At 59.0% G+C, this 17,964-nt stretch overlaps 1 protein-coding gene across 1 annotated transcript; it reads left to right on the top strand.

Annotated features, from left to right (window-relative positions):
* Nucleotides 1-4,080: 4,080 nt before the first annotated feature.
* On the top strand, nucleotides 4,081-16,093 carry LOC102993591 (metabotropic glutamate receptor 4; the record flags this gene model as incomplete). The annotated part of the gene is made up of 6 exons (XM_028487307.1): nucleotides 4,081-4,084; nucleotides 4,517-4,717; nucleotides 4,908-5,044; nucleotides 6,345-7,280; nucleotides 14,361-14,607; nucleotides 15,963-16,093. Coding segments are annotated over exons 1-6 (1,656 nt in total), but the record flags the coding sequence as incomplete, so codon positions are not given.
* Between the last annotated feature and the right edge of the window lie 1,871 nt (nucleotides 16,094-17,964).

Here is a 17,964-nt window from a genome sequence, read left to right as displayed (position 1 = left end):
TCAATTACAATTTACAACCTGCAGACAAAGGCTGCAGTAGCCTAGTAACCACAGCTGCGGGGTTCTGAGGGAGAAAATCCTCTCCCGGATGGTTCCGGGGCTGGCTGTCATCCGTGGCCGAACCAAACACACCTCCGGCTCACTGTGCCTCGGGACACAATTAGGACATCTTCAAACTGTTGCTGCTGTCATTGCTGCCACGTGTCTGGAATTTATCTCCTCTAGGAGCTCTGGGAAATGTGTGTCTCGTTTCCGGCCAGAACTGTGGTTCCCCTGTCTGGGCCTGGGGGTCCCAACCACCCATGAAAGTGGATTCTCTGAGCCCCCACTTCCCTCCATGGCCATCTGCCTCCTCCAGCCCTGGAGACAGGGATCCTTAGCTCCTGCTTAGGCCTGGCCAGACAATTGGGGCAAGGCCTGAGCCCCAGAGAAGGGGGAAGGCAGGTCGGGGCTGGATGGAGGGAGAAGAAGGAGGCAGACACTTCAGGGTGGTGGAAATTCTTTGGGAGCCAGAGAGATCCAGGTTCGAATCCCAGCCACTCACCAGCCAGGCCAATCCCCAGGTGGGTAGGAACACCTGCTGGGGGCCAGGATTCCCTCAAGACTCTGGGTACCGTACTCGACCACCTGCAAATCTCAGTTACCTCCTCGTGACGGGGGCCAGTCTGGCCTACGTCCCAGAGGCTCGGGGAAGAGGAAGCACCAGCCCTGCTGCAGGGTTATTTGCTGAAGAGTCGAGGGTGTGCAGAGAGCTGCACTGGTTGTGGGCACAGCTTCCGACATTCAGGACAGCATGTCTTGACCTTGTTTGACTTGTGTTTGTGATCCCTTCTCCCTCCCCCAAAGGGAGCACACTTAGGCTCTGTCATTGTTGCTTCCTGTGGGGCTCAGGGGAAGTGCCCTTGGAGTTTGAGGGGTGTGTGTGTGTGTAGGGGGTCACACTCAAGGCCCGCCGCTCCCTTTCGAATGAAGGCCCTTTGCAGGGCACCTCACTGCCCTGTTATCTCATTTGTAACTGGGGGCAGACTTGAGACAAAAGTCAAGGACATGAAAGTGTGCTGGGAAATCTCTAGAAGTCCATGGCTGGCACCATGACAACTCTGGGGTGGAGATCCCAAAGGGGCAGTGCTCAAGGGCCGCTGACAGCCCACAGCCCACAGGACCCCAAAGCCCTTCCTACGGGAGCCTCCTCGGGCAGAGGTGGGCTCCCCTGGTGAGGACCTCCTGTGGGGTCATCTGTATTCCAGTGCCGGTGCAGGTGGCTTCGTGACCCCAGTGAGAGCACGTGGTCCTGGACCTGAGTGGCCCAGGGATGAATGCTTCAGCTGGACCACTGAGGAGGGACCCCTGGGAAGATAGGGAGAGGAGGGGGGCTGAGGGCAGCTCAGCCAGGGTCCCTTGGCCTGGTGTGTCCTTGGCCTTGGGATAGAGCTGCTGCCTCTCTGCAGTGGCTGCAGCCTCCGCCTCCGTCCTGGTTAATAATTCAGTCTCTCATCCATATGAAATAAGGGCGTGATGGGAGCTTTGGGAGCATGGAGCAGCGGGATACAGAGGGCAGGACCTGGGGGCTGGGGGTGATGGTGGGGTCTGGGGCTGGGGGCTTCCATGCAACCCTGCCCCAGGCCCCTCTGTCACCCTTTGGGGACAGGATTGTCCCTTGCGCCTCTCTACTGGCTCTCAGAAGCTGTGATCAGAAGGCTTGAACAAGAGAGCAGGCTGCTGAGGTTGGAGAACTTGCCTCTCCTATCCATCCATCTCTGTTTGTGCCGTGGCCTAGAGAGAGCTTTGCCTGTTAGCAAAGCTCTGCTGTCCCAGGAGCTCCGAGGCAGGCAGGGCTTAGAACTCTTTGTACCCTTGTGTTTAACAAACTTCTGCAGCACCTGGCAAGCAACAGGCCCCTCTTTATGACCCGTTGTGAATATAAACCCATTTGTCCTCATAAGGACACTATCCCGACCTATGAGCTAAGTACCATCATTATCGTCGTTTTGCAGATGAAGAAACTGAAGCCCGAAAGATGAGGTGGCAGGTCCAAGGTCACAGCTAGAGTACATGGTAGAGCTGGGGTTTCAGCCCAGACAGTCTTGTGTGAATGAAGTGTAGTGGGTAACCAGGGGCTTAGCTGACCTCTGGGAGAGCCAGGTGAGCCCCCTTGAAGACTACCCTGTCTCCAGCCCCAAGGCCACGCCGTAAAAGCTGTGGGCTCTCTCTGGACCCAGCAGTGCCCCCACAGCCAACTGGGCATCTGCCCCTAAACTGTCCAGTCTGTGTACTGGGGACCTTTGGTCTCTGACCCTGAGGTTGGGGTACTGGAGTCAGGTTCTGACCTTGGTCACAGAGTCTTGGTGGCCAAGACAGGGATATGAGATGTGCCATCAGCTCCGTGGGAGCCCTGGGCAGCAGGGCACAGTGACCATGCATTGGCTAAAAATAGAGGAATCTAGGGGGTGATCTGTGGATCCTTGGGGCCTCATCCTGACCCCCCATATGACAGACATGGGAGATCCAGGCCCGTGGCCCATGGGTGCAGCCACTCACCCTGCTGGCTGCTGGGGAATTACTTCTGTAAGGTGCAGCACCGGCCCTCTAGCAGGGAGGCATGGACGTGTGTGTGTGTGTGTGTGTGTGTGTGTGTGTGTGTGTGTGTAAATTTCATTGTCCTGGCCTTGAGGGAGGAGGCTGCAGGCCATGCTGTATGCAGGGGCTGTGGGAGGGGAAGCTGGGGTTCCCTAGCACTCTCTCTTCCTTTCCTCTGCCATCCTCCGGTCCCTCTGTCCTCACCTCAGAGCCCCTGCCCCATCCCCCCCTCACTTTCCTGCCCTCCCCCTGCAGTCAGGCTCTTACAATCTCTCAGGTGTAGTGTGGTGCACAGGCTGGGAGCTGGAGCACCTGGTCAAATCCAGCTCTTTGTGGTCCTGGAATGCCAGTGAGCTTTTCTGTGCCTCAGTTTTTCCATCTCTATAATGGGGATAATTACTCACCTCATAGCATTGTTCTGAGTATTCAATGACTTAATATACATAAAGAGCTTAGAAGAGTGCCTGACACAGACTGGATGCTCCATAGAAGTCAGCAGCCCTTGGGACTTCCCTGGTGGCACAGTGGTTAAGAATCCACCTGCCAATGCAGGGGACATGGGTTCGATCCCTGGTCTGGGAAGATCCCACATGCTGCGGAGCAACTAAGCCCGTGTGCCACAACTACTGAGCCCGCGTGCTCTAGGGCCTGCATGCTGCAACTACTGAGCCCACGTGCTGCAACTACCAAAGCCCATGTGCCTAGAGCCCGTGCTCTGCAGCAAGAGAAGCCACCACAGTGAGAAGCCTGTGCACCGCAACGAAGAGTAGCCCCTGCTCGCTACAACTAGAGAAAGCCCATGTGTAGCCACGAAGACCCAATGCAGCCAAAAATAAATTAAAAATTAAAAAAAATAAACAGGAGCAAGTTAAAAAAAAAAGAAGTTAGCAGTCCTTATTCTTCATCATCATTATTACCCAGGGCCCAGGCCAGGAGCTCCTCCTCCTCCAGAAAGCCTTCCTGGCCTGCTCTGGCCCCGGGACCTCTGTAGCCCACCTTAGAAACCCTCTATTCTGACCACTTAAACATAATAACAATGTGGCTTAGTCAGCTACTATGTGCCACGTGTTTTCTGTATCTCATCTCATTTAAGCCTCACAGCACTTCTGTGAGGCAGGATGATGATCTTTTTACCAAGAGGACATCGAGACCTCCGGCAGCCAAAGAGTTTGCACAGGGCCCAGAGCAGAGGGGTTGGGTGTGCCCAGAGCCCAGGGGGTGAGGATGGGAGGTCACAGTGCCCTGGGGAGCCACTGCTGTTTGCAGTGAGAAGGGGGTGAGTGGGGTGGGTTCCCCATTTTGCAAAGCTCACTCACCGTGGCTAATGGGGGGATGTCACTGACATGGGGAGGAGTGGTTGGGGATGATGGTGCCTTCTGGTGTCTGGGGCATCTGGAAGTCATTGAGGGCATCTGGTGTCCTGAATCTTGAGGGACCTGTGGCAGGTCTCTCACCCTCTCTGGGCCTCAGTTTCCCCACCCGTACCCTGTGCTGGGGCTACCCATGGGTGAGCTGCCGTAGGGCACCACTGCCCTCATTGACAGTCACAGCTCCTGCCTGTGTGAGGGCCAGCTGCTCCCGTGTTTGGTCCAGGCCAGGCTGGGGGAGGGCAGGCAAGCACCACGGCCACAGGGAGACCCGCAGGCTCACTGCCCTCCAAGGGTGATGGGGACAAGGGAGCCTGCCCTGGTTGTTCTGGGGCCTCAGGGCACAGGGTCCAGCGGTACAGTAGTGAGGGCAGCAGACCTTCAGGACCATCCCCCGGGCCCTCCACAAGACTATCTCCTGGGGTGATGGAGCGAGCACTGGGCCAGGGGTCGGAGACCTAGGTGTGCCCAGGTGGGCTCTCTGGGCCCCAGGGGGCTGCTGTGGTTCCCACTATACATCTGTGAGGATGGTGGGCCTCATGGGCGCCCCCACTCTGAATATTTTGTCGCAGGCCGCGAGCGCATTGGGCAGGACTCGGCGTACGAGCAGGAGGGGAAGGTGCAGTTTGTGATTGACGCCGTGTACGCCATGGGCCACGCGCTGCACGCCATGCACCGTGACCTGTGTCCGGGCCGCGTGGGGCTCTGCCCGCGCATGGACCCTGTGGACGGCACCCAGCTGCTCAAGTACATCCGCAGCGTCAATTTCTCAGGTGGGGGCACCACCCAACCCTGGAGAAGGGGTCCTGGGGCTCCATGGGGTGGGAGTGCATGGGGGTCTCTTGAGATGCTTCCAAGGGGTTCCATACAGAGGTGTCTCTGCCCTGGGCTCACGATCCTTCCTGACTCTGGGTGAAGGCTCAGCAAAGAAACTGAGTGTGTGACCTCCACGGGCCCCCGCAGGCATCGCGGGGAACCCTGTGACCTTCAATGAGAATGGAGACGCACCTGGGCGCTATGACATCTACCAGTACCAGCTGCACAACGGCTCTGCTGAGTACAAGGTCATCGGCTCCTGGACTGACCACCTGCACCTCAGAGTAAGCACCTGGCGGGAGGGCAGGGAGGGGTCCCGGAGGGGCTAGGCGGCGGAGAGAGGCCACCCCAACCCCGGGAGGGGAGGCCAAGGGGAGGCAGCCGCCGACTAGCCCTGCCCCCCGGGTTTGCTGCTGCCAAGTTGGGGCTTCCCTCCATGCCCCACCCTAGACCTCAGAGGGCCCTGAGCCCCCCAACCCTGAAACAGAAGAACAGGGCGACTGGGCTTCTGCTGCCCTTCCTGCCCCCTGCCCTTTCCCTTGGCCTGGGGTCTTCTTGCCTACGGCCCCTTCGCAGGGTAAGAACTCTGGATAGATGAAGTCATGCTGGAGTTCAGGGGCTCAAAGTTTTGGGGGGGTTGGGTGGGGAGCGAGGTGAGGAGGGGGAGGGCTGCGTCTGGACAGAGGAGGACGACGTCTCAAGGCAAAGAGCACAGCCTGCTGTTCTCTAAGTGTGAACTCTCCTAAGAGCCGCTTATTTAGAACTGATGCTTTGAATACGGTTCCCAAGTGTAGTCAGGCTCCCTTTGCCCAGTGCCTGGAGCTCTGTGGGGCTCTCGCTTACTTTCCAGAACTTTGCGACACATTCAGTAGGGCGTGCCAGCTTCTATCGCTCCTTAGCTTGCAGCAGTTGTGTCTTCAGAGACGTGTAACAGTGACTAGCACTCAGGTAGAGCAAGATGCCAAGAAACGCTAACCTGTGGGCACACATTAGTGGTCCTCTGATTGAATCTTTATTCGCGGTTCTCTTCTGAACCCAAGTCCCTGTGCCGCCTGGAGGAGGCCCGGTGGGCTGAGCCGTAGCACATTTCTTCTTGAGGGTGCACAGGAGTCATCTGCGGGGTCTTGTTAAAACTCAGATTCTGTGTCAGTGGGTCTGGGGTGGACCAAAACTTTCCATTTCCAACAAGCTCCTGGGTAATGCTGCTGTGGCCGGTCTGGGGACCACTCTGAGTAGCAAGGCCTCATGGGGCTGGGAGTCGGGACTGCTGGGTTCTCTCCACTCTGCCATGTGACCCTAGGTTGTCACTGCCGGTCTCTGGGCGTTTCTCCATACGACCCTTGGGAGTTTTGTATTCGAGCAGGATCCCCCATGGTCAGCTGGGTCTGAATCCTGCCCCGGGGAGCTTATTTAATTAAATGCAGCTGTTGGATTCAGCTGATCCTGGCAGGGCCCGGGCAGCTGGATTCTAGCCATCTAACTAAAATCACTAACTAAGTGATTCAGATTGGTGCCACCAGTGGGGTGGTCCAGGGCACTTGGCGGCATGTCCTGAGGCCCTCTCCTCTGTGCTGTTGTTGCCAGATAGAGCGGATGCACTGGCCAGGGAGCGGGCAGCAGCTGCCCCGCTCCATCTGCAGCCTGCCCTGCCAGCCGGGTGAGCGGAAGAAGACGGTGAAGGGCATGCCCTGCTGCTGGCACTGTGAGCCCTGCACGGGGTACCAGTACCAGGTGGACCGCTACACCTGCAAGACATGTCCCTACGACATGCGGCCCACAGAGAACCGCACGGGCTGCCAACCCATCCCCATCATCAAGCTTGAGTGGGACTCACCCTGGGCCGTGCTGCCCCTCTTCCTGGCTGTGGTGGGCATCGCTGCCACGCTCTTCGTGGTGGTCACCTTCGTGCGCTACAACGACACGCCCATCGTCAAGGCCTCGGGCCGCGAGCTGAGTTACGTCCTGCTGGCGGGCATCTTCCTGTGCTACGCCACCACCTTCCTCATGATCGCCGAGCCCGACCTGGGTACCTGCTCTCTGCGTCGGATCTTCCTGGGGCTCGGCATGAGCATCAGCTATGCGGCCCTCCTCACCAAGACCAACCGCATCTATCGCATCTTCGAGCAGGGCAAGCGGTCGGTCAGCGCCCCGCGCTTCATCAGCCCCGCCTCGCAGCTGGCCATAACCTTCAGCCTCATCTCCCTGCAGCTGCTGGGCATCTGTGTGTGGTTTGTAGTGGACCCCTCCCATTCGGTGGTGGACTTCCAGGACCAGCGGACGCTCGACCCCCGCTTTGCCAGGGGCGTGCTCAAGTGTGACATCTCGGACCTGTCGCTCATCTGCCTGCTGGGCTACAGCATGCTGCTTATGGTCACGTGCACCGTGTACGCCATCAAGACGCGCGGAGTGCCTGAGACCTTCAATGAGGCCAAGCCCATCGGCTTCACCATGTACACCACCTGCATCGTCTGGCTCGCCTTTATCCCCATCTTCTTTGGTACCTCGCAGTCGGCTGACAAGGTGAGTGGCAGGGGCTGGGGGTGGGTGAGGGCGGTAAGCAGGGGGCAGCCTCCTGGGGCTAGTTGGCCTCTCACCTTGCTCTGGAAGTGCCTTCGTTCCTGCCTCATTCTGTCTTCTCTCTGTCTCGGTTTTCTCTCCAGGTTCTGGGTTTCTCTCCTCTCTCTCCCTTTCTCTTCTCCTGCCTCCTCTCCCGTTTCTCTCTGCCCCGCCCCCCCACCTTCCGCTGCCTCATCTCTCTCCTTCCTGCTCCTTCCCACCCTCTCTCTACCCTCCGCCTCTCCTCTCTCCCTCTCCTCTCTCTTTCCCTATCTCTCCATCCTGCCTCTCCATCCCTGCCTCTCCCGCCCCACCTTTTTCTCCTCCCCATCTCCTTCCCACCTTCCTCTCTCCTCTCTGCCAGCCTGGGATGCCGCCCCCGCTTTCATTCTTTTTTTTGGCTGTGCCACGTGGCTTGTGGGATCTTAGTTCCCTGACCAGGGATCAAACCCTGGGCCCTCGGCAGTGAGAGCGTGGAGTCCTAACCACTGGACTGCCAGGGAATTCTCCATTCTTTTCTATACTCTCCCTTACCTCTCTCCCTACTCAGCCCATATTCCTTTCTGTCCACTCCTCTTTTCTTCCTCCCCTCTCCACCCACTTCTCTGCCCTCACAGGATCCCCATGGGTCCCCGAGGTGGGTGATGTACTGGGCACCCGCTCCCTCTCTCCCTGGCCCCAAGCCACCCCGAAGGCCAGGTGGGGATACCTGGCAGCATCAGCTGAGGGTCCACCCTCCACTGGCTGGAGCTGCCTCTTGCTGGCTCTGTCAGGCCATCCTGCCAGCCTGGCCTGAGGGTCTAGATACACCCCAAGGGCCCCGTGGACTCTGCCCACATCACTGCCCCAGCGCTGCCTGGGTGCTGGGGGGTTTTATCTGGAAGGATTGGGAGTCACTGAAGTCAGAGGCCAGAGATGTAGGGAGAATCAGAGGGACCGAGGACCCCAGCTCTGTGTCTAACTGTGGGATCCTGGGCAAGCTAGCTGGCCTCTCTGCTTCAGTTTCTTCATCAATAGGTTGGGGCCATGACCCTTCCTCTGCAGTCCTTACAGGTGTTGTAACAATCACACAACATGAGGGGCGTAAAAGCCATTTACCCACCGTAAGGAGGCTGGGGCTGGGAAGGAGGGTGGAGGGGACGAGGTCAAGGGGCAGACAGAGCAGATGGTGTAGGACCCAGAGGCTGTGGGAAGGATGTTGGCTTTTACCGGGAGTGAGAAGGGAGCCACTGTGGGGTTCTGAGCAGGGAGGGATGCGTTGGGACATAGGTTTAAAAGGATCCCCTGGCTGCTGGGTGGAGCCCTGCTGGAGGTGGTTGTAATGATCCCGACGGGAGCTGCTGGCAGCGGGAGTGGTGCCGAGCGGGGGATTCCTGCTGTGTCAGGGGGTGGGGCTGGCTGGGTTTCCGATGGAGTGCCTGTGGGATGAGAGGCGCAGAGGGGAGTCAGGATGACTCCACAGTCGTTGGTGTGAGCGATGGGAAGGAAGGAGTATCTGCACTGGGGTGGGGGGGTGCGGGGCTGGGTAGAGACGGCAGCGGAGCCTATGCGGGGGCGGAGATCCGGAAGTCCTCTGGAGGTGCTGAGTTTGGGATGCCCGTGAGACGTCCAAGTGCAGCTGTTGAGTCAGTGGTTGACTATGTGAGTCTGGGGTTCAGGGACGAGGGCTGGGTTAGATCTGTACCTGGGGGAGTCGCCATCCTGTGGACAGCATTTCAAGAGTGAGCCTGGGTGTGAGCTCCTAGGGATGCTTGGCCTCAGTGAGGCAGCAGTCAAAGCAACCACGGATGGCTGCTTGTCATGTGTTAGGCACTTCACCTGGTGGTCAGCAGACACCACAACAGTGGGCTAGGGTAGATTCACCATCCCTGTTTACAGATGAGGACGTGGAGGCACAGAGAGGTGAAGTGACTTGTCTAAGGTCACACAGCCAGTAGGAGGCACGGCTGGACTGCTTGAACCTACTCTGTCTAACTCAGGAGCCCCTCCCAAGCCCACACCACTCCCTGCAGCTCTGGGGCACCTCTCCCCCTGGGCCTTCCTTGGTAGGTGTCCACCCCTTCTCCAGCAGCTCCTCAAGGGCAGGAGCTGTGCCCCCCACCCCAAATCCCTTGGGTCTGGTGCAGAGAGGCCTGTGGCCTGTCTTCCAATGGTGACCCAGCAGGCTGGGGGTTCTGAGAAGCAGACCTTGAGGCTGGCAGTGAGCGCCCTGAGGTCTGAGACCAGACCTGGCTCCAGGCCACCCTGCACACTTGAGCCAAAGCCACCGCCGCTGAGGAACAGCTCGCATGGTGGGCTGGGTCTCCGCCCCCAGCAGGCCAGCAAGAGGCCTTCCCCACTGAGGGCAGGTGCAGGCAGAAGCCTGCACGCCCTGCAGCACCCAGGGGGCCCATGGAGCCATCAGGGGAGGCCGCCCACGACCCCAGGAAGCTGGCAGCTTGAGACATTACCCTCAACAATCCCAGGAGACCCCTTCCCTCGCCTCCTCAGGGTGTAAAGGTACACAGCCAGGTGGCCGACAGCATGGTGGTTCAGGCCCTTGCTCTGCCTTCCCATAACTTCCCCTGGCTGCCTGCCAGCACGCTGCTCTCTGTCATCCTGGTACCAGACCCTCCCACCTCCAGGCGCTGGGGCCCAGCCCCCCTCTCGGCACCCTCCCCCCATCTCTCCAGGCCACCCCACCTGCCTCTGATTTCTTCCTTTTTTAGGAGGCTCCTCTCAGTACAGATTATGAAAAGGAGCCTCTGAGATGATCTCCTCTGAGGCCCAGAGAGGGCGAGGGACCTGCCCAGGGTCACAAAGCAGGCTGCCCCACACCAGCGTATGGTCCTGAGACCCAGCTCTGCCCCTGATGGCGTCAACCCTCCTTCTCTGGGCTTCTGAATGAGGTGAGGGTGGGGAGGGGAGCTCTGACGTCCCTCCAGTTAAGACCACCAGGCTTCTTAGAGGCTCAGGCAACCCTGGGGCTCTATCAGGCAACCCTGGGGCTCTATCTGTGCTGTGTCACGTCTGAGCTACAAACAGCCCCAATGACTGCCGGGTCCTGGGTGCTAGTGTGTGTGTGTGTGTGTGTGTGTGTGTGTGTGTGTGTGTAGATGGAGTGGAGTGAGGCTACTATGGGGAGTTGTGTTATGCATACAGAAGCGTGTGTGTACAGAATGTGTGTGTGCCTTTTTGTGCACATTGAGCAGTGGATGGGCAGTGTGTGTGTGTGTGTGTGTGTGTGTGTGGCAGTGGATGGGCTGTGTGTGTGTGTGTGTGTGTGTGTGTGTGTGTGCAGACTGAGTGGGGATGGACAGGTGTGTGCACAGAGGGTTCATGGGTGTTAGGGTGTATTTGGGTGTGCAGCTTAAGTGTGCCTGCTCAGCAGTGTATGTGCAGATGTTTGAGTGTAGGTGTGTGTGTGCACAGGTGTATGTGTGTGTTCAAGTATGTGTGCAGGTGTGTTGAGTGCATCTGTGTGTGTGCACACGTGTGTGTACCCAGGTACACGAAGGGGTGTGTGTGTGTGTGTGAGAGCCCAGGTGTATCTGAGTCAGGTAGGAGTGTGCGGCTGTGAGTTCAGGTGTGTGTGTATGAATGCAGAGTTGCATGGGTACGTAAGTGTGGATTCGTGAGTATCTGTGCATGCCCTGGTGTGTGCACACGCGTACTTGCAACCCCGCCTGTCCCTCGGGCTGCAGGTGGCGCCGAGTGAGGCAGTCCATGTCGCTCTGGTGAGCAGGTGACCGGATCTCCCATGTTGGCCTGGATTTCCAGGGCTCACCTGCGTAGCCGCGTGCCATTACCCTGAGCTGACTGGGGCATCGTCTCTCCACCGGTTGGGGTTACTGCTCAGCCAGGCTGGGGCGGGCCATGGCCTCAGAGGCCGGCCAGGTTGTGGGGAAGGTCATTTGTCTGGTTTGTTAGACTGAGGATCTCAGGACCCACCAGGGTCGGCCTGGGCAGAAACACAAAGCAGGTGGACTCCTCCGTGACCCCCACCAGATGAGCACAAAACAGGAACTTCATTGTCCACCTCCACAGCGGCTCCTTTCTTTGCCTTTCGCCCCACCCCAGGTGACCTCTGTCCTCCCCCATCAAACCCAGCTCTGACAACCTCCTTCACTCTGTGGAGCAGTGACTCGTGAGGCTAAGGCAGGATTCCTTGCAGAGGACGGAGTGTAGCAAGGACCTGACCAAAGTCAAAGAGGGGAGCAGGAAGGGTGGCAGTTCAGGCTGGAGGATGGGTGGATGGGAGAGAAGGTGAAACCACATCCTGGAAGAAGAGAGAAGGTGAAACCACATCCTGGAAGAAGAGAGAAGGTAAAATCACATCCTGGAAGCCGCCTCTTACTCTGCATCCGTTTGAGACCTGCATCCGTGCCTGGGCCCCATCCCTGTAGGCAAGAGGTTCCAGAGGACCGCTGCTTCTCTGACAGGGTTAACACACTACCACCTCCTGGTGATGACATGCGCCTTCACCCCGGGGGGACCCCAGAACAATGCTGGAGCCAGTGGTGGGGTGAGAACTCCAGACCCTGGGGCAAGGAGAGGGGCTGGGGGTGCGCAGCCCCACTTCTGTGCGCAGGGCCAGCCACCTCCAGCCTGGGCATGGCTAGAGGAGCCCCCAGGGCCCATGCTGGCGGGGAGGGGCCCCAGCAGACGAGGGGGGCAGCTTGGTCCAAGTTTGACCTCTTTACACCCCTCCTTGTATTTTGTGTGCAGAAAGGCTCCTAGGCTGAAAAACAGATTAGAACAGAACACGGAGGCCTGTGCTTGGGGCTGGCTCCATAGTTTTCAGGGACAGGAGCAAAATGAAAACAAAGGCCCCTTGTCCAAAAATTATTCAGGATTCAAGGTGGCGGCCGCAAGGTGTTAAACCGAGTGTGCATGCCCATGGAGCGAACTCTGCCTGTATTAGTGGAGGGGGCTCAGCATACCTCAGTGGGTCAGGGCAGAGTGGAATCTGGAACCCAGCCCCCTGACCCCCATACAGGGCTGTGTCCACTGCAGGCCTCACTCTGCCCAGAGAGGGTACTTGACCCCTGTCCCACCATCCCCATATTGGCCCAACCATACCTCCTTCCCATCAACAAGTTGGGGGCAAAAGACCTAAGACGGATATCTGCCCTGGAAATGCACCCTTATACCCAAGAACCCCTAGTGCAAAAGGAGAGACACCCCTGCCCTCAGGAAACCCCCAGTCTAATGAGGGAGACACACCTTGTCCCCACGGGACCCCCAGTCAATAGTGAAGACCCAGATGACAAGCCCGTTCTTGCTTAGCCCAGATTTCCACTGTCTTCTCCAAGGGTCTGTTATGATATTCTGGAGACTGTCCCCCTTCACTCCTTCCGCCCTGGCCCCCAGTGCCATCCAGGGGGTGGGAGAGGTGGCCAGCACCCTCCTACTGGCTTGTCATGACCTCTCCTTGTCCACATGCTGGGCGGCAGCACTGTGCCTGTCGGTGAGAGCGTGGGTTGCGTGTGAGGACAGAGGGGTGTGTGCTCACTAGGGAACAAGCTCTCATTTCCCCAGGCCTGTGACATTTTCTGAATGGTGGCAAATGAAACAGCCTCTCTACACTCCCAGCCTCCTTCCCCCCGCACCCCTCTCTGGTGCCCTGTAAGTTTCATGTGGCCTCACAGTCTGCACTTGGGTAGCCTCATGGTTTGGATGAGGTAGGTGCTATTATCCCATTGCGCTGTTGAGAAAACTGAGGGCCGGAGAGGGGATGAGACTTCCTCAGGGTCACGTACCTCTCTCCTCTCAGACCCTAGAGCTTCTCCAGCCCCTCTCCCAAAGGCGACCCGGGGAAGGGGGGCTGGGATGAAGGCCTTCAGATCCAGGTCATGAGGTATTTATGAGAGGGGCGAGAGATGGGGAGGAATGTGAGAATGGGAGGACCTGGCCCCTCCTTCCGGGAGACTTCCAGATGAGCTCAGGGCTCCTGTGACCTCAGGCGGCAAGTCCAGACCTCGGTCCCCCACTGCTGGACTGGGTGCAAGGAGTGAAAGCTATCATGGGGGATTGGCTAGAGCTGAGAGTCAGGGAGAGCTTCCTGGAGGAGGTGGTACATTAGCCAGACCCCAGGGGAGGGGCCCAGGCCCGGAAACGGCAGATCTGGGGGCAGAGCATTTCCTGCTTTCCCATACCCAGACCTGGGGGCCACAGCCTGGGCTTCCCCTGGCCCCACCCTGGCTGAGGGGGCCAGAGGGGCAGCTGAGGCCTGGAGGACCCGGAGGGAAGGAGGAGGTGGGGAGGGGATCCCAGGCGAGGGTGGTGGGAATTGTCGGGCCCTGCCTGGAAGGCCCCACTATTCAATAATGGATTACCCGACACCCAGATTAATGGGCTTTCATTTTGCTAAACATCTGTCAACGTTAGTGCTGGTGAGTGAGCGTGAAATGAGCTTTGACTGGGCTGCCATCAGTGGATCACGATCAGGCCACGGCTCCTGTGCCAGCAGCCTGCTCTGCACAGGGTAGCATGTGGGGGGGAAGTCACTGAATGGGGGGCCTGGTCGAGGGGCTGTGCCATGGCCACTGGGAGTTACTACAAGGCACAGACAGATGTTCATCTCACTGCCAGCCCTGTGCAGGGGGCGCTGCCCCCAAGGAGGGTCAGCTGTCCCCTGAGGGCCCCTCCCCAGGGGCCTCTACCAAATAGCACATAACAGTGGTGAACACTTCTGTGCCCTGACCATGTGCCAAATATTATTTTACATGTTTTTGCCATTTATTAAGTCATTTCAAACTCACAACAGCCCTATGAGGAAAGGGCTAGAATTATCATGCCCATATTATACCCGAGGAAACTGAGGCCCAAGGATGTGCCTTGTTCCAGATCACACAGTGACAGTGGTGAGCCCGGCTGAATCCAGGGATTCTGGTCTAAAGTCCCAGCTCTATACCACAACTCCCTTCTGCCCGAAGCCAGCGGGACACAGGGCGGTCCCCGGGTTTGTCCCCCACTGTGTCTGTCTAGGGCGTGGGCTTCAGACAGGGCCCCCGAGAGGCCGGGGCGGAGCCCGCCCTGACACCGCCTCCGGCCCGCCCCCAGCTGTACATCCAGACGACGACGCTGACGGTCTCGGTGAGTCTGAGCGCCTCGGTGTCCCTGGGGATGCTCTACATGCCCAAGGTCTACATCATCCTCTTCCACCCGGAGCAGAACGTGCCCAAGCGCAAGCGCAGCCTCAAAGCCGTCGTCACCGCCGCCACCATGTCCAACAAGTTTACGCAGAAGGGCAGCTTCCGGCCCAATGGCGAGGCCAAGTCCGAGCTCTGCGAGAACCTGGAAGCTCCAGGTGAGTGCCTGGCCCCGCCCCTCTCCCTCTGGACCTGCCCAGGTCCCGCCCCCTTCCTGGAGACGGTCAGCCCCCGCCAAGTCTGGTCCAATGAGGGCCCTGGGAGAGCCCTGAGGCCGCAGGTGAAACTTCCCCACCCAGAGGAGAGGCTTGAGGCTCTAGCTTAGCCCCCTCTGCCTCGGGTAATGGGGTCTCTCCAGGTCCCGCTCCACACACCCCCTGCTCCGCTCTAGCCTCTCCTTTCCAGGGATCCCTGCCTACCTAGGGAGAGGCGGGGGGTGGGTGGGGTGGGGGGGTGTTAGGGGGGCCTCGGTTCAGGCAGAGTGACCTGAGACTTCGGGATTCCTCTGCCCTGGAGTCCACATCTGGGCCTGTGCCCTTTCAGTCTCCCTGGGGAAGGGATTGTCTGGAGGGCCACTGCTCTGGGGCCCTTTGGTAACCTGGGAGCTGTGGCCCTGGTGCCAGAGCAGTTGAAACCCCTCGGCTTGGCTTTGCCCAGCCGCCCCCTGGCAGGGCCCTGAGAGATGGGGACTCAGGATACGGGCCCTGGGATGGGTAAGTGAGGGCTGGGGCGGGGAGGAGGGCCCGCAGAGCCGTGGTTCTCAGGGGGGTGTCCAAGGAGACCTCAGCTGTAGAGGGTTGTGCTTTGAGAGGGTTGGGGGAGGATGTGGGACCCTTAGCATCTGAGGGGCAGACCCAAAGCCTGGGCAGGACTTGGTCCCTCAGTGGTTGAGGGATGTATACAGGAGGGAGCAGGGCCACCATCTCTGCCTACCTCCCTGTGCCCCCTGGAGCCGGCCCACGGTGTGACGAGAAGGGTCAGAGAGGAGAGAGGGGCAGGGCATGTGAGGGACAGGTTAGGCCTTGGGGGACCAGTAACAGTGGTGACCATTTCTTGAACCCCAACTGTGGGCCACACCTGCCAGGAACCAGTTTTCATTTTCACAGCAACCTTGAAAGCAGTGATTTTTAATTATTTGCTGCTACAGGTGAGGAAAGGGAGGCTCAGAAAGGTGAGGGACTCACCCAGGCCACACAGCAGCAGGTGGTATCCCCGCTGCCTCTGAGCAGAGACCGAGGCCTCCGGCCTGTGGGCTGGGCCTCGCTTCTGGTTCCCCCCGGGTGAACAGGGTTGAGGGGTTGCTGTGGTCACCCTGCCCCACTGCACACCTGACTCCCTCCCTGGACACCCTGTAAGTGTCCAAATGGTTAACATGGCAGCTCCTCCTGCCTCCCCGCTCTCTGAGAGTCTTGTGGGGCTTCCGTTGGTGGGGGGGAGGAGAAGAGCCCCTCTCCCCAGGAGAGTTTCAGATCCTGGTGGCACCTGGGGTTAGCATTCTGCTTTCTCCCTCTAGTACTGGGGGAAAGGCCAGAAGTGGACATTGTTGGTGGCCGCAGGAGGGACATTGCTGAGCATAGGCTCCAGAGAGGAGCCCCTTTGTCACCCACCAAGAGATCAGGAGAAACAGGAGACCTCCCCTCTCAGGTGTGTTTGGACTGGGACAGCCCCTCTTACAGGCTCCCGGCGCTGGGGCTCTGGGTGAAGCATCTTCCGTTCTCAACATCATTGCCACGTGTAGAAGGAATATCAGCCGTGGAAAGGAGGAAAGTAGCTTCCCACATCCAAACAGGATTTTTCACTTCCCAGAGCTCTCCCCACTCTGAGTGATCTTCACAGCAGTCCCGTGAGGCCCGGATTGGGCTGGATCCCCAGCTGAGGCCCAGAGAGGGTGAGTGACTCTCCTGAAGTCACATAGCAAGGTGGTGACTGGCTGGCCCCACCCAGTGTCTTTCCCTTGACCCTGACTTCATATGGCCTCCCTCTCTCTCTGTGCTGAGCAGTGTACCTGGCTTCCAGCACCACCACCCCTCCTTTGATGGACACCCCTGATACCCTCCACCAGATGACATCTGGTTCTCTCCAGTCCTGCTCTTCCTCCCAGAGCACCAGCTTCCCTGTACCTACAGCCCGGGGCTCCCTTCAGATGCCAGGTGGGCCCTCTACTTGTGATGGGAAGGGGCAGTGTCTTTGTGGGCCTCCCCACCTCTGGCCTTTCTCGTCCACGCAGATGTGCAGAAACCCCTACTGCCGCCCCTAACCAGGCCCTCCTATCCTAAGCACGGACCCCTCGCCACTCCCTGCCCCAAGCTCCTGACTTAGTTTTCCTCCTTCCCACGGAGACTCGCCCTTGCTGGGTCCCATCCTTCCAGGCCTACTCTGCTCCGGGGCTCATGAGACTGAGTGGGGCCTCAGCCCTTTGGAGACCATGGGTATCTAACAGGAGAGAGCACCCTGACCCCAGAGGGTGGCCCTCATGGTGCTGTGACAGGACAGAGGGGACCACAGGGACAGGGCTGTCACAGAGAGCGCTGATGTCACCTCATTGACACTGTAGCCTCTGCCTCTGGTCAGGCTGGTCACCTGGGGACAGGGCACAAGGAGGGGTGTGCAGGCATGGCGAGGGGGGAGCCAGCCTTCCCAGCCCCTGCTTCCTGCGAGGGAAGGGTGAGAGCTGCCCCTCCCCATGGCCCCCTGCACTGGGGACCAGAGGCCAGTGCCCCTTGCCCCCACCGTCTCAGCTCGGTGACAACAGGGGCCGTGGAGGCACTGGGCAGGAGCTGGGTGATTAATTCTGGGAACAGCCAGATGGGGCGGGGTGTGAGCCGGAGGAGCGGGGAGGTGTCACTCCTGTGGAGCAGGGACATTTTTCACTCTGTCCCTGGCAGGCCACGTATCTTTAAACAAACAACAGAATAAATAATTCAGGGACGCGATTGCAGGCAGATTAGGCAAGGAAACATGGGGCCGACAAATGGGGGCTGACAGCTCGTGCCTGCCGCTGCCCAGCTAATTGTTATCTGAGGCGGTGGGGACTGAAAGCCAGCAGCCAGGGCCTGTCATCGGTGAGGGATGGGTTGGGGCCCTCTGCCCACACCCTCCCCCGTCCCCCCACGCTGAGGCTGCCCCTGGAGTGTCGCTGTCCCCGTCCTGTCCTCATCACTATGGTTATTCAGCCCTGCCCCTTCGCCTACCATTTTGCAGGGTTTAGAGAGTATTTCTATCCATGCCGTGGCTGAGAGCAGCTAAGGGTTTATGATCACCCCATCTTACATGAGGGAGTTGAGGCTCTGAGAGGTTCAGTTTGTTAGAAAGGCCGCGTGGCAGGTGCTGAGATCCCCTACACCAGTGAGGGCAGGGCTGGACCTCAGGTGTCCTGACTCTTGGCCAGAACTCTTCCTTTTGAGCCTCACAGCCCCTGGGGGCCCCAGGCAGAATCATTGCTCCCATTTTCCAGATGGTCAGACTGAGGCTCTGCTGAAGGACTCTGGGGCTCCTAGCTTATAGCTGAGGGCCGA

Source organism: Physeter macrocephalus, unplaced genomic scaffold (assembly GCF_002837175.3).
Source record: "Physeter macrocephalus isolate SW-GA unplaced genomic scaffold, ASM283717v5 random_1048, whole genome shotgun sequence".
Classification (NCBI taxonomy): domain Eukaryota; kingdom Metazoa; phylum Chordata; class Mammalia; order Artiodactyla; family Physeteridae; genus Physeter; species Physeter macrocephalus.
The sequence above is the reverse complement of the archived record's forward strand: the minus strand, read 5'-3'. Positions and strand labels throughout refer to the sequence as shown.